The sequence below is a fragment of the Camelina sativa genome, chromosome 19 (genome assembly GCF_030686135.1).
Source record: "Camelina sativa cultivar CO46 ecotype springtype chromosome 19, ASM3068613v1".
In the NCBI taxonomy this organism is placed as follows: Eukaryota; Viridiplantae; Streptophyta; class Magnoliopsida; order Brassicales; family Brassicaceae; genus Camelina; species Camelina sativa.
In genome coordinates, this window is record NC_141898.1 from 27,741,797 (window position 1) to 27,765,291 (window position 23,495).

At 39.9% G+C, this 23,495-nt stretch overlaps 4 protein-coding genes and 1 pseudogene across 4 annotated transcripts in view; 2 read left to right on the forward strand and 3 right to left on the reverse strand.

Annotated features, from left to right (window-relative positions):
* The window catches only part of LOC147921168 (uncharacterized), a 5,614-nt gene extending 1,710 nt beyond the window's left edge, over window positions 1-3,904 (reverse strand). Inside the window, exons 1-4 of the mRNA XM_087501380.1 lie at window positions 3,182-3,904; window positions 1,579-3,045; window positions 1,483-1,536; window positions 745-1,369 (exon numbers count right to left, since the gene is read on the reverse strand). Of these exons, the coding sequence (XP_087357506.1) occupies window positions 745-1,369; window positions 1,483-1,536; window positions 1,579-3,045; window positions 3,182-3,904 (2,869 nt within the window). The remainder of the gene's footprint in view (window positions 1-744; window positions 1,370-1,482; window positions 1,537-1,578; window positions 3,046-3,181) is intronic.
* Window positions 3,905-6,795: 2,891 nt separating this feature from the next.
* Window positions 6,796-7,401, forward strand: LOC147921169 (fasciclin-like arabinogalactan protein 6 pseudogene; annotated as a pseudogene).
* Window positions 7,402-7,769: 368 nt separating this feature from the next.
* LOC147921170 (uncharacterized) lies at window positions 7,770-11,385 on the forward strand. Its single transcript, XM_087503105.1, has 8 exons — window positions 7,770-8,090; window positions 8,678-9,742; window positions 9,813-9,899; window positions 9,970-10,071; window positions 10,146-10,307; window positions 10,575-10,757; window positions 10,851-10,948; window positions 11,030-11,385. The coding sequence occupies exons 2-8, from the start codon at window positions 8,750-8,752 to the stop codon at window positions 11,154-11,156; spliced, it is 1,752 nt and encodes a 583-aa protein (XP_087359231.1). The 5' UTR covers window positions 7,770-8,090; window positions 8,678-8,749; the 3' UTR covers window positions 11,157-11,385.
* A 1,117-nt stretch (window positions 11,386-12,502) lies between these two features.
* On the reverse strand, window positions 12,503-14,632 carry LOC147921171 (mitochondrial import inner membrane translocase subunit TIM44-1-like). The gene is made up of 10 exons (XM_087500368.1): window positions 14,414-14,632; window positions 13,928-14,314; window positions 13,775-13,843; window positions 13,603-13,667; window positions 13,438-13,506; window positions 13,283-13,355; window positions 13,097-13,201; window positions 12,936-13,007; window positions 12,786-12,848; window positions 12,503-12,690 (listed from the first exon to the last, which is right to left on the reverse strand). Exons 2-10 carry the CDS (start codon window positions 14,312-14,314, stop codon window positions 12,559-12,561), a joined length of 1,035 nt encoding a protein of 344 aa, XP_087356494.1. The 5' UTR covers window positions 14,414-14,632; the 3' UTR covers window positions 12,503-12,558.
* A 1,249-nt stretch (window positions 14,633-15,881) lies between these two features.
* On the reverse strand, window positions 15,882-16,824 carry LOC147921172 (uncharacterized). Its single transcript, XM_087500369.1, has 2 exons — window positions 16,459-16,824; window positions 15,882-16,376 (listed from the first exon to the last, which is right to left on the reverse strand). Exons 1-2 carry the CDS (start codon window positions 16,587-16,589, stop codon window positions 16,049-16,051), a joined length of 459 nt encoding a protein of 152 aa, XP_087356495.1. The 5' UTR covers window positions 16,590-16,824; the 3' UTR covers window positions 15,882-16,048.
* Window positions 16,825-23,495: the final 6,671 nt, after the last annotated feature.

Below are 23,495 nucleotides of genomic sequence, written 5' to 3' on the forward strand. Positions count from 1 at the left end.
TCGTAGTACACCGTGTGTATGGTGTCCTAAATCCAACAACAAATTCTTAAAATGACTGTGGCATTGGTCATCATATGCTTTGCGGTTGATTTATGATTTTTGATTCACAGTTTCTTTTTACCTGGCCTCCTTCTATGATTTATCCATTCTTGTCGCGAGCGCAGTAGATTTCTTGCGTTTGGAACTGACATCAAAGACAATAATTTAGTCCATCATATCCAATTATTATTATTATTTTTTTTTTTTTTTTTTGAAAATACCATTTTTATTAGAAGCATTGATTCCTTACATAAACGGAGTATACAAAAAAACATAAACAAAGGTTATATATAAGAAACACATTTTGGATAAAAAAATGTTATGGGGCTTGAAAGTGAGTGAACCATAAACAAAGATAAGCATCCTGAGGTGTATTGGAGGAGACTGGTCTGTGAGAGAGGGAGCGATCCAACCATAAGAGTCTTCGTCTTAGTTGTAGCTGGATTTCACGATGAAGTTGTGCCTCAGTTCTGATAGCTGAGGTGTGTATTCTGGAATTTCTCTCTTTCCAGATAGCATAGATCAAAACATGAAACACTAGTTTACAAATTGAATTAAGTCTCCTGTTTGTGGTTGGAGAGTTAATCCAATTTAAAAAACTATCAAAAGTGCTTGGAGGGAGAGGTTGAAAGTGGTCAAAGAATCGAGTCCAGAGATTGTAGGAGTAAGGACAATCAAAGTATAGGTGGTTCCTTGATTCGTTACCTGACTGGCAAAGTAGGCAATCTGGTGGGACTGGTAGACTCCATCTAATCAGTCTATCCCTTGTAGTGAGTCTATCTTGGACAGTAAGCCAAGCCATGAATGCCATTTTAGGAATGCGCTCTTTAAACCAAATTTGTGTGTGCCAAGTGACCGGATTACCAGGAGGATGCTGATGCCGCCATGTTTTAATTGAGGAGAATTTAGCATGATTTTGGTCTGCATCAATCTTCCAGTGGAAAGTATCATCATCAACTTCTTGTAGTGGAGGGACTTGACCTTGCAAACAAGCCCAAAGTAAATGAACCAGAGGATGACGGCTTCTTGGAAGATTCCAATCGCTGTTTGAAGAAGCATCACTAACCCGAGCTTGATAAGAAATTCCGGTGACTCTGGGGCCCTGATCACCAACAATGTCTAACAGAGAACCAAGTCCTGTCCAGTTGTCATGCCAGAACAAGGCTTGTCTTCCCGAAATAATATTGCAACCCACATAAGGCCTTGCTAGCGGTCTCAACTTTAAGAGACCCTTCCAAATGCAACTTCCTGAAGAACGAAAATCAGCCTCCCAAAAGATTTTTTCTCTAATCAGATGACTTTTAACCCAGGAGACCCAAAGAGAACTAGCCTGAGAATAGAGCAGCCATATTAACTTGAGCCCAAAAATTTTGTTCCAGTCAATTAACCTTCTTAGTCTAATCCCCCAGTTGATTTAGGAGAGCAAACAGTTTCCCAAGAAACCTTTGCCCCTCGAGCTGATTCTGCATTGTTGTTCCACAAAAACGCTCCATAGATCTGCTAAAGCTTGAGCATGCACTTGTTTGGTAGCATGAATACTGAAGCCCAAAAGTTAATGGTGCTATTGATCACTGATTGGAGAAGTTGGAGACGTCCCGCAAATGAGAGATGGCGATTAGTCCAAGGGTTTATTCTTCCTTTCACCTTATCTATAAGAGGTTGGTAATCTGATGGAGCTAATTTCTGAGTAAGAAGAGGAACTCCCAGGTAGCGCATTGGTAGAGAGCCATAAGAGAGATTGTGAGAGACTGCTAGATGTCTTATGGTTTCCCTATTATTTCCATCAAGATAGAGGCAAGTTTTCTGCATATTTATGTCTAACCCCGAAACTGACTTAAACTGAGTTAAGATGTCCAGGATTGCAACCAGGGAGCTCTCTGTGCCATCAAAGAAAACCAGAATGTCGTCCGCGAAGCTGAGGTGAGTGATTAACGGACTTCCACATTGCGGGTGAGTTTGAAACCTGTTTTCAGTAGCTGCATTGTCAAGCTGTTTAGAAAGAATGTCCATAACCAGAGTGAAGAGCGGAGCAGAGATGGAATCTCCTTGTCTCAAACCTTTTTCTCCTGAGAAATAACCCACAAGCTCACCATTAAACCCCACTGAGTAAGTCGGAGACGTGACGCAAGTTGATAACCACTTGATAAATTGCTCTGGAAGATTATAAGCCTCAAGGATATTGGTGAGGAAACCCCAGTCTATATTATCAAATGCCTTCGACAGATCAATTTGCAGACAACCTCTCGTCACTGGACCTTCCTTATTGAAATCAGTAACCAGCTCTGTAGCTAGGAGGACGTTTTCGCACAAAAGACGACCATGGATGAAGGCAACTTGGTTCCTCTGAACAGCCTCTGTAGTGAAGAGTTTAAGTCTACCGGCTAGAATTCTTGAGATGACCTTGTAGATTGTATTGCAGCATGAAATTGGCCTGAATTCTGTAAGGGAATCTGCTGCAACTGTCTTGGGGATAAGAGCTAAGATAATTGCGTTAACTTGCTTGAGAAGCTTCCCCGTTTTAAAGAATTCTGAGACTGCGTCAATGACCGAAGGTCCAACAACACCCCACGAGTTGATAAAGAAATCAACTGTGAATCCATCCGGGCCTGGAGCTTTACTTCGAGGGAGAGAGAACAAAGTTGTGGTTATCAATTCAGGGGAAGGAATGGCTATAAGAGTTGAAGCCAAATCCTCAGTGCATCTGAAGGGATGCAACTCTCGAATCTGCTGGACAGTAAGAGGCTCAACTTGAGTATTTTTGGTTCCAAGAAGCTGCTTGTAATACTCTACAACCATAACCTTGAGAGTTGAAGAGTTTGTGACCCTTTCACCATCTGAGTCCAAAAGAGAGCGAATGAGATTCCTTGCCTGATGAGCCTTGACCGAGTTATGAAAGAACCGGGTGTTGGAATCTCTTTCTGAGCACCAACGAACTCTAGATTTTTCTCTTAGAAGGGTCTCCTCAGCTGTTGATATAATGAGCCATCTCTGTCTTGCCAATCTCTCCTCCTCAAACAATGTGGAGTTAGGCGCAAAAAAAATCTGGTTTTTGGATTGTAGCTAACAACTCCTTGGCTTCTGCAGACCTAGCTTGAATGTTACTAAAATGAGTGCGATTTAAAGCCTTGCATCCTATCTTAACCGCCTTAAGTTTTTGACAGAGAATAAACATTTTGGATCTCGAGGATATAGTCTCATTCCATGTTGTTTCAACAATTGCAGGGTAGTCTGGGTGAGTTGTGAAGAATGTGTAGAACTTAAAGGGGACTTTCCTCCGCGCTTGAACATCAGTGGTTGCAACTAAGATAGGACAGTGGTCAGAGCCTCCCGGAGCATCGTAGAGTGCATTAGACTGAGGGAAGAAAGCAGTCCAAGCAGCATTGACAAGTGATCTATCGAGTTTACGCGTGATTAGGTCAAGGGGGCGACTATTGTACCAAGTGTGTGAGGCTCCTCTGCTAGGGAGTCCCTGAAGCTCACAAGCATCAATACAGTCCTGAAATTCAGACATACCTTGCAATGGCAGGGGATATGGATGGAGAGAGAAGTGATCCTCTGCACTTAAAATTTGATTAAAGTCCCCAAGATACAACGACGGGTGAGATCTTTGAATGTTGATTTGGTGCAACTCCTTTAAAGTATCCCAGAGGTCCCGCCTGGCAAACATGCAGTTCCTTGCATAGACAAGAGAAACCGAGAAGGAGAGCTTGGTAACCGGATCGAATACTCCACAAACAATGACTTGATCAGTTTTCTTGTAGACAAAAACCTTAAAAGTCGGATCCCATACAATCCAAATTCTCCCATTAAGGGCAGTAGGTGAGTAGTTATAATCATATCTCCAACCATGAAAGGTAGAAGCCATAATTGAAGGTACGTTATCCTCCATAACATGTGTTTCCAAAATTCCTCCTATCGAAGGCCTATTAGACTGAACCCATCTCCTGAGTTCTTGTTGCCGATGGGTTGTATTCAAACCCCTAATATTATAGCAAAAAATCTTCATCATCATTACAAAAGGTGGGCAAAAGGATGAAAGCAGAGCTTTCAAGCATGATGAAGATGAGGATGTCCTTGAACAGGGACCAGTCCTCTAGAGGCAAGCTTAATATTCTTGGAGGTAATCTTCTTGAGGTTGGGCATGCGGGAATTGAGCTTTGTTGGGGGAGGAACCTCTTTACCTAGTGCATCTGAAGGCTTCTTTTCCTTTCCTAGGTTAGTACCAGGAAGAGATGGTGCCTTGCTTGTAGTGTTCAGCGACCCTTTTCCTGAGAGATTAGGAGATTTAGATCTCCCTTTAACTTCTTGCCAATCATAGGGGGATTCAGAGATAGGAGATTCCAGGTATTTATGCGTTGCAGTAGGAGGAACAAGAATCTCAGCTGTGGAGTTTGACTTTGGAGAATTCATCCTGGTAGAAGTAACGACTACTTTCTCTGGCTCAGGAGGGTTGTCAGATATCGGAATACCAGCGACTAGGTGACCTTTTACTTGCCAGATTGAAGATGAAGTTTTCTTAGTTTGGAGATTAGTGTCTACGGAGATCACAGGAAGAGAGGATGTAGAAGCCTTGCCTAGAATTGGTTCATCATTAGTTATAGCCGGTGCGGTTGGACAACGATGGCAGAGGTGGCCAAATTCATTACAGAAATCGCATTTGGGAGGTAACCGGGGATACTCAACCCAGATGTGAATCTCATTCCCTTCATCGTCTTCAACAAGAACAGACTGAGGGAGAGGTTTTTTGAGCAAGATTTCAACCTTGATCCTTGTATTGCTTGCGAGAGGTGGAAGCTGATGCTTTTCAGTATGGAGAGGTTCACCTATACCTGATGCAATGGTACTGAGACCAGGTAGAGAATAAAGCTGCGGGGGAATATCCTTGAGGATAACCCATATCGGAAGAGAGACGAGCTTTAGTGGAGTCAGCGACGCAGTAGAAGACCATGGGGTGACTGTAAACAGGCAATCTCCAGCTTGCCAACAGCTAACCTCTAAGACCCATTTTCTAGTGTGCTCAGAGGGAATGTAGATAAGGACTAGACCATTAGGTAAAGCTCTGATATTAATCATTCCTTCCTTTCCCCAAATCGGATTAAGGTCCACGAAAATCTTACCAGCCGGAGGAAGATTACCATGAAAGTGAGCCACTATGTAGTCTTTCCATGTATCAGAAGACTTGAGAATGACAGAGGTCGGAGCTCTAACCCGAGGAGTACCATCCGCTGAAAAAAGAGGTTGAGCAGCTTTCTTGAGATTGCGGAGGCTAGGATTGAATCTCTCCGCCCATTGGAGCTTTGTGTCATCAATTACAGGAGCTAGTTCCACAGAGCTTTTTTCAAGAAGTGGCTCTGTAGATACATCCGATGAAACTATCTGAACCTGTACTGCATTAGTTGAGCCGGTTTCTGCTGTAGAGGTAGAAGTAACTTCAATCGAATCTCGAGTCGTAATTTGTGGGGGATCTGAGCTGTCCACTGGATCCGGTTCGTCAGTCGCCATGGTAGATGAAACTATAGAAAGGAAGAGGGGGAGAAAGGAGAAGATTCTCAGCGGTGGCGTGAGGCCAAGCCGCCGGTGAGGAGGAGAAAGTAGATCTAGGTTATCGTCTTTTTTATCGCCCTTTTTTCATTGTATCCAATTCTTAGCTCAGAAGAAAATGAATATCATTTACCCTGACTAGTATTACGGGGAAGTTCCCATTATCTTTGTCTCTTGAATTGCAACGTCAGATATGTACAGCAGCTGATCAAAATGAAGCACCTTAATTACTCTGCATGGCTTCATGAGAAGAAATATTCCGTAGGGTGAACCAAGAACAAAGAAACCCTTACCTTGTTATCGAAAAAGACACCATGACTTTGGTAAGTTGTACATATCAGCTGATGAACTCAGAAGAAAATGAAGATGATTACCCTGACGACTATTACAGGGGAAGTTCCCATCATCTTTGTCTTTTGAATTGCAACTTCAGATATATACAGTAGCTGATCAAAATGAAGCAACTTACTCAGGGAAGCAACTTACTCAGGATTTATGAGAACAAATATCCCCTGAACCAAGAACAAAGAAACCATGACTTTGGTAAGTTACAAAGAGATTGAAACTAATTACAAAGCAACAACATAAACGAGGATGGCACGAGATGATCTGTTTCAAAACCCGAGATTCACCTCACCAAGATCCCAACGTTTTCAATTCTGTAGAACGGTAATTTGTTTACGGGACTTTTCCAGGTTGTTTGATTTTTTATTATCAGAGCTACTCACGTTTATCGATCAAGTCCAAGTCCAACCAAATGTCATGTAGAGCAGTTTATGATATGACCCTCACGTTTCCCCGGCCCGTCAATGCCACTCAATTATAAGAAATCTTTAAAACGTAACTATATTCATTAATTATGACCAACTACCATTTTTAGGTTTTTCTTTGTTGTAAATTTGTAACGTAACTGGCACACGGATGAGCTTTTGTATATATGAATAGAACTATTTTTGTCAACGTTATTAATGTTTTGCATTTCTTAATAATTAATAATCATTATCATAAAATTGTTGATCAAGTTGTTATAAAAAAATAACAATTAAATGAATCAAGTAGTTCCTTTCGCAAGTCACACACACATATACATACATGTCACCTTAAATTGCCCATATATAAACTCTTTCTATATATACCTCACAAGACTTAACTCTAGCACACGCACTCAAAACACACAAATAGAGAAAGACAAGAAAACGACATAAGTATATAGCCATGTCCTCATCCATATACTCCTATGTGTTCCTCTTCTTCTTATTTTCCATCGTCCCATACATCCAAAGCCAACCTACTGCTCCAGCTCCGACCACTGAAACAATTCCCATTAATCTCACAGCGAGTCTTGAAACTGGTCACCAGTTTACTACATTCATGCGACTCCTCAACACAACTCAAGTCGGATTTTAGGTAAGCGTTCAACTCAATAGCTCTAATCAAGGGATGGCTATATTTGCTCCAACAACAACCTTAAACCCGGAAACCTAAACGGACTCACATACCAACAACAAATCCAGCTAATACTACTCTCTAAGTGATCTTCTCTTAGCAAGTAATCCCGTTAGAACTCAGGCTACGGGACACGAAGGAGGCGTTTTTGGGTTAAATTTCACAGGACAAAAAAAAAAATTCACAGGACAAGCACAAAACAACCAAATGAATGTTTCAACCGGCGTTGTTGAGACTCGGATCAGTAATGCATTACGACAACAGTTTCCTCTAGGCATTTACGTCGTGGACAAGGTGTTGTTGCCGGAAGAGTTGTTCGGAACAAAGACCACACCCACGGGAGCTCCGGCCCCGAAATCCATAACTTCGGTTTAAAGGTTTCAACCAGGTTGGTCTATGAAATCAGTTCAAAGGTTATTTACTAAACCAAAGTAAAAAAAGAAAGAAAAAAAAAAGATATATATATATATATATATATATATCATGTCCGAATTAAAAACCACAGTGATTGTTGTTGCTTACCATACTTATAAGAGCCTTTGCAACGATCTATAAAAATAAAAATGAGAATTGTTTTTATTAAAATTAAAAAAATATGAAGGAGATATATTTGTGAATTGACTAATGGGCTTGGACAAGTACAATGCTGGAATAATATAGTCTCTGAAAAGATTGATAATGGGCCTCGAAATGAAATTGGACTTTTAGCTAAGTATAGTGAATGGAAAGATACACCTTGGTTTAACCGCGTATGGTCGGAGCCATTTGATTGATTAAAATTACGTTACACCACCAGGAGCCTCTTCTTCTCGTGTCGCCAGCTTTAATGGCCTTTCATCAAAGATATTCTTCTACAGCGATTCATACATGGATTGTCACAAAGCAGCTACATGGTCACAAAAATGGTGGATTATTTCTGATGCACATAAATTGTTCGATGATATGTCTGAGAGAGATGTTATATCTTGGAGTAGTTTGCTCACTGGATATGCACGGCTTGGCCAGATGAAGAAAGCAAAAGGCTCTTCACATTAATACCAAAAATAAAATAAAAAGAGCAAAAGGTTTGTTTCATTTGATACCTGATAAAATCGCGTTTGCGACTGCGTTCTTCAAGACGTTAAAATATAGAGACACGCGTCGTGAATAAAAAACAGAAATCAGTTTTTTCTGTTAAAAGTGAGAGTTTAACTCCTTCTCAACTCTGTTTCTTGATCTTTCTTCTCTTCGTCTTCTCTGAACTCGACTCTTTTCGTTTGATCTTTCTTCTCTTCGTCTTCTCTGGCTCGCCTCTGTTTCTTTCATACTCTGTTTCTTTGATCTTCTCTTCGTCGTCTTTCTTTGATACTTATTTGTCTCTTCTCTCTTACTCTTGGAGTGTTTCTTCGTCTTCTTCTCTCTCAATCGAGGTACACAATGTTTATTTCTTACGTGATATGGCCACATGGGTGGATTGATTTGGCCCTTTGATTTAGAAAAGGAGTATAAAAATTAAGTTCTGTAACGCGTTGATTGATTCGTAACTGGTTCAGCGTATTGCTAATTGTTGATTGTCTCATCCGTCAAGTGGTTTCAACTTCTTTATCTTTGCATCTCTTTTCTCAAATCCTTAAATAGTTTCTTGACTTTTTGTTTACCTTTGTTGTTGCAGCAACTCTATGAAAGACCAGAAGAGTTGAAACGTGTAAAAGAAGACCTGAAGTGTGAAAGACCAAAAGCGACAATGCAACAACAACCTCTTCCCCCAGTTGTTCAACATCTTTATGCCCCACCAGCACAGCCGGACAATATCGGATGGCTATTGCGAGCTACCCTCAATCTGATTGACCATATTGTCAGAGTTATTGGTCAAGGCTTGAGATGGTTCTATGGATTTCGAATCACCTTTTTTGTACAACAAACCCTGTCCCTCCTTGCTATGGGCTACTGCGGCTATGAGTCATTGTGCAAATCCCCGCTTTTCATGGCTGTTTTTCTTGTAGTCACACTTATCAATATTGTGATCGCCGCACACCTCTTCAATGGCGGCTTTGGAAATAGACTACTACAACTCCAAACTCATCTGGAAACATACTTCCCAGCGATGCTCTTCTTAGTGAAATCTTCAGGGTTTGTTGGTATACTGATAGGGTTTGTGTATCTAACGGATGAAGTTGACAAAACTCAAAGCATGGATGCCTACGGACTTGGTTTCTTCTTGGCCTTAATGGTCAACTTCTGCACTCTCGTGAAGATACTTAGTATGGATGATTTTTTGGGTATTGGAGACAGTTTTATGGCTATGAACATTTACTTGTACATGAAATTTCCAGCTGCGGTCAAGAAGTGGAAGTGCATGTGGGCTTTTCCCTTTCTCGTAGAAATGTTTAAGACGGCCCCTCTTAGAATTAGGCTAGCTGAAGAGTTACCGATACAACAACATGGAGAAGTTGTTCAAGCGCAACCCCAAGATGTTGTTCAAGCGCAAGCCCAAGAAGTTGGGATACCTTGTATGGTTACATTTGAAGCACTTTTTGGTGACCACAAGACTGATGTAAAGGGGATTGCTCTTCCGCAACGATCCCACTTTCTGTATTCAGCCAGCAAAAGTGGTAAACTTCAAATATTCAACCGCATCAGTTACGAATGCATTAAGACAGAATATCTCGGGGGAGAAATAGGGTCTCTAATCAGCGGAGGCATATGGGTTTTTGTTGGTTTGAGAAATGGCATTAAGGTGATACGTTATCTCTCTCAGTAATATTCTCCTGTGCTCTAATGTCTAACATATTGTTTAAAAATGGCAGGCTTACAAAGTCGGATCATTGGAAACAAATGTAATGATTACAAGGCCATCTCAAGCCCCAAATACATACCAGATACTATACAGCAGGGTAAGAGTAATGCGTCGTTTTTATGTATCTCTCGGTGGTCAAAGTTAATGTTTTACATAAATATATGCAGACGTTTACTGATGACACCACGAGGAGAAATATAGCGAATCAGTTCCTTGGTCTTGTGACTGCGATGACGTTTGTTGAGGGAATGCTTTTTGCTGGGACAAATGTGAGACTAACTCAAACTCTGGTCATTGTTCTCTTTTGTTTGAGTGATTATATATAAGTTTTCGTTGGTTGCAGTTTGGCCGTATTTCATATTGGAGAGATCAGGATAGCTCCATGAGCGTGGTTCAACCTTTTCAGTATATCGGGACTCTTGGATCTACTCATGATGAGGAGGTCACATGTTTGGTATCCGGAGGAGGCAGACTATTCTCTGGTTCTGCGGACCATGTTATAAAGGTGAGTAATGTAAAGGTTGTATATTATTATATCTTACAAGAGTGATTACATGAACATATATATATACAGAACTCGAGAGAGACTCTAGGTGAAGTAAGTATAGAAAGTAATGATAGAAGGAGAGAATATATCGCAGTAGTGATGACTGAAGATGTCGTATCCTTGACAATGATGATTGAGGATGTCGTATCCTTAACAAGTAATCCTTAAAAAAGTAAACAATTGACAATCTTTATAATTAATGCTCATCTTTTCTTCAATTTCCAGGTGTGGAATCTTGGCACCAGGATGTGTATACAGACCCTGACGGATCATACTGACACCGTTTCTTCCCTGTTTTACTGGAATCGTCACTTGTTATCCTCTTCTTTGGATGGAACCGTGAAATCTTGGGTTTGTTCTAGAAGAGATGATAGGTGGATTTTTGCTTTCTCGCAGGAACAAGGACAGGTAAAAAACAATGATATTCTCTTTATCACCATTCGAGATTCGAGAGTATATATACAAAGTCTAGTTGACACTGCAATGTTCTAAAACTGGCAGAGTGTGCATTCTCTTTGTGGGACGTATGACCGACAGGGCAGACCAATCATACTCTGCTCTTACCAAAATGGAACAGTTGGCATATATAATCTAGACATGTAAGTGAAGACTCTGATCTTAATTCCTTATTCGATTCATTCTGATAAGATCTCATAATTCCTATGTTTTCTGTTACACAGGTTTACACAAAGAGGAACCTTTCCGTCACCTTCTACTATTGAGATTTTTGCAGTTGGTTCAGAGGGATTGTTACTAACGGGAGGCAGGAGTGGGAAAATGCACGCGTGGAGATTTACGGACACCTGAGTTGGAATTATGAATACTTTTGTCATGGCCATGCATCATGTGCTCGTCATTTAGCTCGCTCTCTCTCTCTCTCTCTCTCTCTCTTTCTCTCTCTCTCTCTTTGCCTTCAAAGATCTGTCAAACCAACCTCTTAGCTTTGCTCTTGCTGATTTCTTCTTGACTTGATGACCTTATTAAAACCCATTCACTTGTTTGTTGTTCCAAAGTAGAATCCATTGTGCGGTAGAAATGTTTGTTCGGAGTTGTGGCACTGTGCTTGCAGAGCCGTGCCAACATTGATGAGTATCATAAGCGGTTAAAAGAAAAAATGCCCCAATTCATTAAAAAAATTTCACTTAAGAAAACAAATTAACAAATGATATATAATAATTCTAAAACAATTTTTTTCATTTTATCCACAAAATAGTTAACCAAGTTTTAAAAATAAAGTTACAATTTATATTTACTATTTGCAATTGAAAATGAATTGGGTAAAAAAAAATCAGAAAAAAACAAAGTAAATAAGAAAATAAAATTAAAAAACATGAACTATTTTACCGAAACTGTAAAACAATTTGAGAAAAAAAAACTTTCAAAAAAAGTTTTATCCCTCTAAACTATAATAATCAAAAAAATAATGAAAGATGTAACGAGACTAGTAGAGGCAACAAAGCAAATCTCTTAATTTTACACTAATTTTTAAATAACTATTGTTTTTATCTTTTTCTTAATTAATTAACGTATTAGAAGTCTATGTTTGGATCCTACAAACCCAAATTTTGCTTCTCCGAATAGTGTAAAGTTTTATCATTATAAGTTGTAAACCTATATTTGATATTAAAATAATTTTATTAACAGTAAATTATGTAATCCAACAAATAAATATATGCCTTTTAATAATTTTTGAAATTAGATGCCACAAGCGAGTGCTTCTTTTTCTCTCACTATGGCACGGCTCTGTATGCTTGGTTTTGGATCTCCGAAGTTTGTGGAAGTTGGCAGTGAAGCTCTTCCAAGCTCTTTTAGCAGAGTGAAGCTTAATTCTCAGGCAAGACATGACTTAGGATGGTTGAGAATGAAAGGGAGAGTGAAGAAGAGAGATTAGCTCAAAAACTTGGTGGTTAAAGGCAAAGGTGGATAAGTAGAGGATTATATAGAAATTATGTGTTAAGCTTAGCTCGGACGCAAGACAAGACAATATATATTCCACTTCTTTGCTTAATCTCTATGCTGCTTCCCTTAACCTAAACTCCACTATAATATTTTTTTATTTTGTCTTTTAAGATTATGTTGTTCAGCAAATTCTAGATTCTGAAGATCTACAATTTCTACATCTGCAATTATGGTATTCAGTATAGGAAGTTGGATTATTAAAAATCTTCTGAGAGAGTGAACAAGTGTTTGAGTATATATAATGGTACTGTTAAATGAGAGCTTGGACACCATTTCTCTGCATCTCTCTGAGCCTCCAAATGGGATAAATAGCATCTTCCCCCAACTCTGCTGCCTCCACTTGTTGCATTGCCCAATCGTAGTACATCGTGTGTATGGTGTCCTAAATCCAACAACAAATTCTTAAAATGACTGTGGCATTGGTCATCATATGCTTTGCGGTTGATTTATGATTTTTGATTCACAGTTTCTTTTTACCTGGCCTCCTTCTATGATTTCTCCATTCTTGTCGCGAGCGCAGTAGATTTCTTGCGTTTGGAACTGACATCAAAGACAATAATTTAGCCCATCATATCCAATTCTTAGCTCAAAGGATGATGAGCTCAGAAGAAAATGAAGATCAGTTACCCTGACTAGTATTACGGGGGAAGTTCCCATCATCTTTGTCTCTTGAATTGCAACGTCAGATATGTACAGCAGCTGATCAAAATGAAGCACCTTAATTACTCTGCATGGCTTCATGAGAAGAAATATTCCGTAGGGTGAACCAAGAACAAAGAAACCCTTACCTTGTTATCGAAAAAGACACCATGACTTTGGTAAGTTGTGAGCTCTGCTTTGCACCTTTCAATCACTTCCTTGCTGCAATACTTCTTCAAGGTCTCAACATCTCCCTGCAAAGGTATTGAAATTAATTACAAAGCAACATAAACGAGGATGACACGAGATAATCTATTTCAAAACCCGAGATTCACCTCACTATATGCTTTCAAGACAGGTCTGATGGCTTCCTCAACCTCTGCAGCAAAGTCTGGCAAGGAGAACGATCTACACATGAAAGAGAGATACGAATTATTATTACCAGAGGCACATCTTCAAACCAATAATAATCAGCCACTATATAACTTACGGATCTCGCCCGTGTATCTCTTTGTAAGTTGATGCAGAATCTGTTTCATGCAAGAACATGTCATGCATGCTGCCAAAACAAAAGAATAATTAATGCACATGTAAGGGAGCAAGAGTATGTTGTAAAAATTTGGGAAGATAGTAAGGGAGCAATTAGAGAGTATACTCTTGGATCTTGTGAACAATCGGATTATCACTAGTTTCCCATACTTCCCTCACATCTTCTGCAATCTGCACAGTCCAAATACATTGCCAATTTACGATATAACAAATCTGTGTCAGCAAAGAGATTAGATAATTGAACAAGACGAGTAATAAAGACAAGTTGTTTTCATTACCTCTTGGCTCTTGTTTACAACAGGCGCACTCATCCCGCTTATACGTTTAAATACAGGAAGACTTTGCATCTAAAACCAGATTTGAGGAAAACATTCAACAAGGGCCTTTAAACACATGGAAAAAAATTGACAACCACAAAGAGGGCCACTCACCTTTTCTCTAAAGGATTCCCATTTTGTTTGCCACTTGAACTGTTTTGTTGGCATAACCACCATCTCGGTTCTTGTACTTCTCTCACCTGTGAATGGCGGGGGAGGTGTATATTCCAGGAACTTCCTTCTAGATGTGTTTCCACGCAGTTCATCCTTTACAATGTCAAGTACCTTCTTTACAACGTCAAATGGTTTGGCTTCCTTCAGCTTATAAAACGCCTCGGATACTTTTGGCGAAGAGATACTTGACTTGAATTTTTCAAAAAATGTATATAGTTCCTCCGTAGAACCTGATTGCTGCTGTTTTTCTCCTCCAGAGGTACCTGTGCCTGATGAACTTGCTGACTCTGCATTCTCCACCTTTCTTTGCTTGAATGACTCCTTCATCTGACCATTAAAAATACACAACCTAGTTAACAAAAACAAAAAAATGCCACAATTGACCACTGAAAGAACAACAATACAAGAGCAGGATTCCAGCAAGACCTCTTCTGTGGCCACTGAAAACTTGTCTTTCACACTTGAAGAGACCTGCAGTACCGTCAAAGCTGTTTTGTAAGGGACGACTGTTAGCCTTATACAATGTACATTTTTGGCTATTCATACATACATATGATAAGTGAGTTATCATGTGTTTATTTAGGATCCAAACTAGCAAAAGACAAAACAACCCATCTTAGAAACTCTTTGCATCTTTTAACACAATATCAGCTTCCAAACATTCTCCAACCAGGGTGGAGGAAAAAAAACACAGACATGGTACCAATTCAAGGCTCGTGTACCAGAACCATACCTTTTTAGCCGCAGCTTCAGTCTCAGTCCACACACCATCAACTTTATTGTACAGCTGCTCAGTCGTCTGTTTCGTTCTGCATTAGCCATATCTTTCGTAAGTTCCTTTAACACACAATGTATATATATATTGTCTCCCAAGTAAAAATCAATTACAAATGTGTTTAACTTTAACTTACCTTACTTATATTGTCTCCCAAGTAAAGATCAATTACAAATGTGTTTAACTTTAACTTACCTTACTTTCAGGTCCCCTTTTACACCTTTCAACTCTTCAGCTCTTTCCTTCAACTCCTTCATTGTTCTTTTAAATTCAGGATTGCTGCAACCACATGAAAAATCAACAATGTTTAACCAAAAAGAAATTGAACTAAAGAAACATTATCCAATAATAGAAAGATTATATGTTCTTTCACTTATTATAGATATTCGTAAGCCTCACGTTACATAACAAATCACAATATACCTCTCAGCTTCCCCTCTAATATTCTTGGAGAACTCGCTTAGCACGCTGAACCTGCGATGACTCGCATATCCAATAGCGGGAAGATACTCTGATCTTGCGTTTGCTCTCTAAAAGCAAAAACACAAAGTCACCACCAAATCAATCAAAAACCATTTAGTGCGATTTTGATCAGAAACATTACAAACAAAAGATACAAAGTATCTCACCAGAACTCGTTGCTGCATCAGTTGCCGTAAAAAAGGCTGCTTTGTGATCAGTAAATCTCGAATTAGCTTTCTAGTCGCCATTAGAAACAAACCCACCAAGCAAAAACCCTATACCAAGCGCCTCTCGAGAAAGAATCACAGAGGTTGGATTTGGGACTAATGATATACATCAACATATCTCTGTTATATTGTTTACAAGAAAAAAAAAAAGGAAACGTTCAAAAATATTTACTTGAGCAACAAACCAAGAACACTTAAGGCCTATAGAGTATAGAGGTTTTCATCTTAGATACTTGTTCGGAAACACGGATATGTATATTCCATATCTGGATAATAAATAAATGAGAGTTGAATAGAGAGTATATAAGAATAGCCGTTTCCAAACACTACTAAAACAACGCTCGTCTCTGTTTATTAGGTGTCCATTGGGCTTTTGTAAAGAAGCTTAAATTCGACTTGATTTTGATTCAGTTTGGTTGGTTCAATCCGGTTAAGCTGCAAACATAAGTTGAACCATCATCAATCATTACATAGAGAAAGCTAATAATTTGTTTTGAGTCAGAAATCAGAATCAAACATTCAAACTTAGACACGACAAGAAGCTTAGATTCGAATCTAAAGAAGACAAAAGTACAACTAGATCCTCGTTAACTTTTTTTAGTCACAAGCCACGTTAGCAGCGGCGAAGTGTAGGGCTTGCCGGCGAGCCGCCGGCTCCGAAACCATGGCTTGAATGAGCATGGTCTTCACTTCCCATGGCGCATAAGAGAAACTTTTTCTAGCGTAAGAGTTGACAAGAGCTGCGATCCCCTGTTTCAGCAGCGCATCGTATGCGTTACCTTCTTCGTCGTTCCTAGCCGTTGATTCCAACAGCGTCAGATCAGATCTCCACCGTTCTTTGGCAACCATCACTCCGAACATTTTCTCGACCGTTGATCTCTCCGGTACCATCCTCGGCCATGCTTCCCTCTCGCTGCTCCAATACCTGAAGCCAAACTCGAAAACAACAACACCATCGAGTTAGATCTGACTCAGCCATTAATATAATTATAAAGAAGTTGGATTACTGTGGCGTGCATCGTCCTCTGTGTCTGGTGTAGAGGAAACCAGGCCTCGTCGCCGATGAATCTCCGGCGAAGAAGCAGAGGACCAAGAAGGTGACCAGAACGAGTCGACTCAGAGAACAGTGAGAGTCCATTAATTAATCAGTCAGTCCTTCCTTCGTCTTCGGTCTTCGTTAAATCGCCATCAGAGAATCTGAGTTTGCTTGAGTTATGTTCTCTCCTACTCAATTTGTCTATTTGTTACCTCGGAAACAGAGATACACTTTTGACTCATATACCCTTAGAATTCAAATTATTTTTGTTAAAGTGGATAAAGTGACTATTTTATTAGAGGGATATAAGCGTCATTGTATAGACTCACATGAGTTTGTCTGAATGTATTTTTCAATTGTTTTGCATATCGTAGTCAGTCCTCACGTGACAATGCAAGCTCCGCACCAAGATCCCAACGTTTTCCAATTCTGTAGAACGGTGATTTGTTTACGGGACTTTTCCAGGTTGTTTGATTTTTTATTATCAGAGCTACTCGCGTTTATTGATCGAGTCCAAGTCCAATATAGTATTTAAATTCAAAAACAGTAAATATCATTAACGAATATAAGGTGTTACAGAAGATAAGACCTTCGAAATTGATCCCTTGCATGTCCAAAAAAAAGAAAAAAAAAACAAGGAAACAATGATAGAAGACTATATCGTTGAAGATTCATATATACACACCTAGCTAGCCACTCAATTGTAAGAACTTTTTAAAAACGTAATATTCATGAACCATGACCAACTACCAATTTTTAACTTTTTCTTTTATTGTTGTAAATTTGTAATGTAAGACTCTACTAACCGTCGTCTTGTTATAACTCTGTCAATCATTTGGAGAAAGTATACTATAGCTTTGCCCAAAGAATGTTTGAAAAAATTAGCTTATCTAAAGTCAATCAATTAAATATTGTTGATAAAAAGTGGTCAATTAAAATAACGGCAAAAAACGACTAAAATATTAGTAAACTCTACCAAATTTATTGTAAAATTTGAGAAAGGCTCTACCCTAATAAAACAATAAACCATACATATTTTGTTGTGAAGCAGAAGGTTTTTTTAATTAATACCAATAATTTTGAATATTTACAACCATAAGAACTTTTAGATATTATATTTCAAAAACTTAACTAAATGGGCTGAAAAATACATACTTAATAATGTATACAAGAATAATATTACTTGACCAGTGTTGAAAAGTAATAAGGCAAGAAAATAATTTTCAGTGTATAATATATTCTTAAGAAAATAAATTAAAGAATTGTATTATTTTTCATCTTTGAACAGGAAATAAGATATTTAACATATATACATTTGTGTTCTTAATTATATATATGTATGTAATTTTTTTTCTTAAAATTTCTGGTTTTATAACTTAATAGACGATTACATAGTTTAGTTTATATGGTGTCAAATCAACAACGATCTCCGGATTGAACAAGCCCGGTACGAGAACCTAAGAAACAAATAATAAAAAAGGAAATCAGGCGGAGGAAAAAGAGCGGAGCCAGAGCAGAAGAAGATCCTGAAACTTTGGACTGTCATTCCTTGCCAAACAAATATCACGAATCCGCCTATCGAGCTGCAGAAAGAGGCCTTCAACAGGGGTTCGGACGCTGGAGAAAACTCTTGCATTTCGCTCATGCCAAAGAGTGTAGATCATTGTTTGCACCACCATCAGTTTCAAAGTGGCCAATTTAGGACCAGGTGTAGAATGCCTTAACCAGAGGAGGAAGCGGTCCCAAGTATCAAATCCCATGAATGGTAGGTTCATCTTGGTAAGACACCATCGCCAGAGATCGTATGCATAAGGACAGCGCAAGAAGAGATGATCTCTTGTCTCAAAATAATTTCGCATAAGTAACAAGAATCATCCTCAATCATTCCTTAGGATCTTAGTCTAGATAAAGTTGGCAACCTATCCAAGCAACAGAGCCACATTATGAATGAGTGTTTAGGGATAGAACCTGTACACCAAACTTGCTTATGCCAAGAATTTTCTTGAGCCGTGAGCCTAAAGAGCTCCCAAGTTTCTGAAACATTAAACCGGCATTGTGAATCACCATTTGGTCGAGCCCAAAGGTAAATGTCCTCTGTATCGTCATGAAAGACCACTTGAGTGAGGTGACTTAGAAGGACTTCTTCTTTGGGTGTACGTGCACCTCTAAAGATCCACCCGTCTCTAGTTCTCGCCTTTGCAATTGTAGCATCAAGCGGGAGACCAAGGCGGAGATGAGCATCGGGGCCCAGAAAAGTAATCAAATCTCCAAATAGAGTCCAATTATCAAACCAGAATGAGCAAGTTTTACCATTGCCAATAATGCAAGAGAGAATTTTTTTGCTGAGGTCCTAAGTTTTAGCAACGGCTTCCATATAGAAGAGCCTTTACTTGAGGAAGAGAGGCTCAAGAAACACTTTCTGCTGAGTTTATGCTTTCTGCACCAAGCAACCCAAAGAGAACCCGAAGCTGAGAATAATTTCCATATTAGCTTGAGTCTGAAGACCTTATTCCACACTAGCAAATCTTTTAAGCCTATACCACCTTCTTCTTTAGGGGAACAGACTTTTCTCCAACTGACCTTAGCTTGCTTGGGGATGTCAGAGGCACCTGACCACAAAAATCTTCTGCACAGCTTCTCAAGATCCTTGATGCATTTGGCAGGAAGGATAAAGGCTGCACACCAATAGGCTATGATATTCTGGATGATAGAACTAAGCAATTGTAGGCGTCCTGCATATGATAAGTGTTTATGCTGCCAGGACTGCAACTTTTTACGGATTCTTTGCACCATGGGCTCACAATCAGATATCGTGAGAGGATTAGGGAGCAAAGGGAGGCCTAGATACTTTACTGGGAGAGATCCTAGAGAGAAGCCAAAGGAAGAGCTTGCTCTACTCTGATCCAATGAAGAAGAGCCCGCGAGGAACAGTTCAATTTTATTCTTGTTAAGAACCAGACCAGATATGTTGGAGAAGTGGTCGAGCAGATTGACGATTGCCTGTAAGAGCATCTCCAATGCATCTCTATTTTTTTCTCTATAAATAGAGAAAAATATAGCAATCTATTTTAGAGGCAAATTTGCTCCAACCCACCTCTATTCTCATCTCTAAAATAGAGATTGCTATATTTTCCTCTATTTATAGAGGAAAAAAATAGAGTTCCTCTAGATATAGAGGAAAAAATAGCAATCTCTATTTTAGAGATGAGAATAGAGGTGGATTGGAGCAAAAATGCCTCTATTATAGAGAAAAAAAATAGAGAAAACCATTGGAGATGGTCTAAAGACGCATGTTCACCATCGTAAAAGACCATTACATCATCCGCAAATATAAGATGGGTGACATTGGGATTAGTAGCCTTAGGATGATATCCTATCAGCCCAGATTGGAACCTCAGATCAAGGAGACGAGAGAAGATGTCCATTCCAATAACAAAAAAATAGGGGGATAAGGGGTCACCCTGCCTGAGACTCTTCTTTCCTTTGAAGTAACCACACAATTCTCCATTAACTGAAATCGAGAATCTAGTGGTTATAATGCATTGGCTGATCCAATGTACATACTTACTTGGGAAATTTGTTGCATTCAAGATGTCCAAGATGAAACTCCACTCTATAGAATCAAAAGCTTTTTTAAGATCAATCTTGAGCATACCTCTCTTGGAGATTCCACTATTGTTGTAACCATGAACCAGCTCAAAGGCAAGTAAAACATTCTCAACAATTTTTTTTTTCTTGATGAAGGCCGTCTGATTCTCCTGAATCATCTCAGGTAAGAGGTTCTGGAGTCTTCTAGCAAGCAGCTTAGAAATGACTTTGTAAATCACATTCAGGCAAGAGATAGGTCTATAATCTGAGATCGTATCTGCATTAGTGACCTTAGCGATCATAGAAACAGCCGTGGAATTCCAACTGGGTTCTATTTTTCCTTGAGAAAAGAAATATTGCACCGCTGTAGTAACTTCTTCACCAACAATGCTCCAACAGTGTCTAAAATACTCACCTGTAAAGCCATCAAGACCAGGTACTTTGTCTCTTGGGAGAGCAAAGAATTCTGCCTTGATTTCCGAAGCAGTAAATGCTCTTTCCAAACATGATCTCTTAACCTCAGAACACCGGAATGGGTGAACCGACTGAATTGAGGCTCTGAGACAAGGTGTGGTGCTAGAGGAACCAAACAGAGAAGAGTAGTACTCTACACAGGCATTCTTGATTAGCGTTTTGTCTATTTTAAAAGAACCATCCTCGAGTTGAAGACGCTTGATCCCACTAAACGCATTCCTAATAACCACACTTATATGAATAAAACTTGTATTCTCATCCCCTTCAGAGATCCACTTAAGACCCGATTTCTGACGTAGGAAAGTGGCTTCAGCAGCAGCCAGCCTTTGCCAAACTTGGTAGGCATGGCGCTCATTTTCTGTAGTTGTAGGAGATGGAGAGGATAAGAGAACTCCCTGAGTTGCTTTAAGGTCTGCTAGAGCTGCTCTCACTCTATTTTCAATCCCAGAGTAGGCTGATCTATTTAGCTCCCTCAATTTACCCTTGAGCTGTTTTAGTTTTTTTGTGATCTGAAGCATAGGGGAGCCAGAGACAACTGAAGAGGACCAACTTTCTTGAACAATGGGGATGAATTGTTCATGTTGTATAAGATGGTGATTGAACCTGAAAGGCCGAATGATCCGGGGGCCCCTTTCCTGAAATCTGATACAGCATGAAGCGTGATCGGAGAAAAGAGGTTCTGTAGCGATAGAGCTTGGGAAGCACTCAAGCCAAAATTCATTACCAAGTATTCTGTCCAGCTTCTCAGCTATGGGCGTACTCTGTTGATGGTTCCACCAAGTGAAGATGGGACCGTGAGCTGGTAGGTCCATCATACCACACATATTCATGCAGGATTGAAGCTCACGGCATCCAGCTGAGTAATGAGAAGTCTTCACCTCGAGAGTGTTCTTCATGAAGTAAAGTCTAGTTAAAATCCCCTAAGGCAAGCCAAGGAGAACTGCGGAGGGGGGGGGGGTGTTAATTGACATATTGATTAGATCATTCCATAACAAAACCCTTTCATTCCTCAGATTAGCACCGTAGATAAAAGATGCGGTGAAGTGAATCTCTTTTTCTGGCCAAGAAATACCACATGTTATGTGTTGACGAGTCTTCTTGTAGAGAGTTACCTTCACAGCTTTACTATATACAACCAAAATTCTCCCAATATGGGAGTGTTCATAATTTGGGATAAGACTCCAACCCGAAAGGATCTTCTTCATGACCTTCTGTGCGTTGTGTTCTAAAAGATGAGTCTCCAAAAGACAGCCAAAGACTAATCGTTGTTGTTGGCACCAAGAACTAAAACATTGCTGCTTATCTGGATCATTGATCCCACATACATTCCAACAAAACATCAACATCACATAAAATTGTCTTAAGTGCATTTAGTGATGGAAGGATAACCTTCCCGCATGAATAGGACCCTTCTTTAGCTTAGCCCTAATTTTCTTCTTCTGGCTCTTGGAGAGAACCAGTGTAAAAGCCCCTTGATAATCATCTAAGGACTTTACTGAGGTCATAGATGATATACGAGAGCAGTTGGGAACGAAATCAACTGTGTTTTGCTTATCCTTGACTACCTCGTTCACCGGCTGATTCAATTCTCCCTTCTCATCTGTTTTAGAGGTGGAGATGGAGGTATCGGGGGTGATTTCACGAGTTTGGACCGGCAAAGCAGGTGATTCAGAACAGGAAGGACTAGGAGGATTGCCAGGGTGCTTTGATGATGAAGCTCCATCCAGATTCTTTTTGACCCAAAGTTTGGCTTTGGGAGAGCTTATGACATCCACTGGAACATCCATAACTTTGGATGACTGAATCAACTTAGAATCAATCTCTTTTCTTTTCCTCCAAGGACAAATGGTCTCTGCGTGGTAAGCTTTCTTACAGGAGGAACAGAGAGGGGGAGTATTAGTACAATGCTTTGAGGAATGACCCGCTTCATCACAAAGTGGGCAAATGGGAGGTAGGTGAGGGCAGGACACAGCGACTCTGTTTGTAACACCTGATTCAAACTGAGCATTGACAAACTCCGGAAGCGGCTTGTGCAAATTGATCTCTGTGAACACTTTAGCGACTTCGAAGTTAGTCATTTGCTTTGTTTCCTTATGAAGGTAAATCGGGTGTCTCATAATGATCGCAATTGTACTCAAGGCAGGAGGGTTATAGAATTCAAAGGGAACATTTCGCAGTTCAATCCAAACTGGAGCAGTCTTTAGGGACGGCTTCGATGGTTGAACTCCCGGCGTCCATTCAGCAACAAACATAGTGGACCCATCAATGGACCATAAACCTTCCTTCAAGACTCGTTGCCTTGTTGAGGCGTTTGGGATTTTGAAAAGGAAAGAATGTGGAGCGCCGAGCTTCGTGACAGTGATGTTCTGATGCCATTTACTCCAGATTAGGTTGACAATTGCACGGATCTTACCAAAGGATGGAGCTTTGCGGTAAAACTGACCAACAACAAAACTCTGCCAAAGGGGTTTACAATCCTCAATAATTTTTTTTGGAATTTTGACACAGAGCTCACCTGAATCCAAGAGGAAAGGAGAGCCACATTTCTTGAGAGAGTAGGAGCCGCCGTAAGTACGCTCAACCCAAGTTAAGGGAGATACAAAATCAACGGTAGCTTCCACTAGTGAAGATGGAGGAGTATCCAAACTTCCATTAGGTTTCAGATCCACGACTTTCGCCGGCGATGGAGGGAGAGGGGCAGCAGATCCAAAAGGGGGAGGAAGAGCTGACGGAGATGGAAGAGGGGGCTTGCGTTTTTTCTTGGCCATGGTCAGAAAGAGAGTCGCCGGTGGTGGCCGCCACCGACTCAGAGAGGCGGAGGAAAAGGAGAGACGTAAGAGTAAAAACCTACCTCGATAAACGTGTCAGAGAGGTCTTCAACAAAACAACTTGTTCGATTCTCCTTCATATATGTATGTAATAATTAGTCTTAGTAAAGAGAAACTC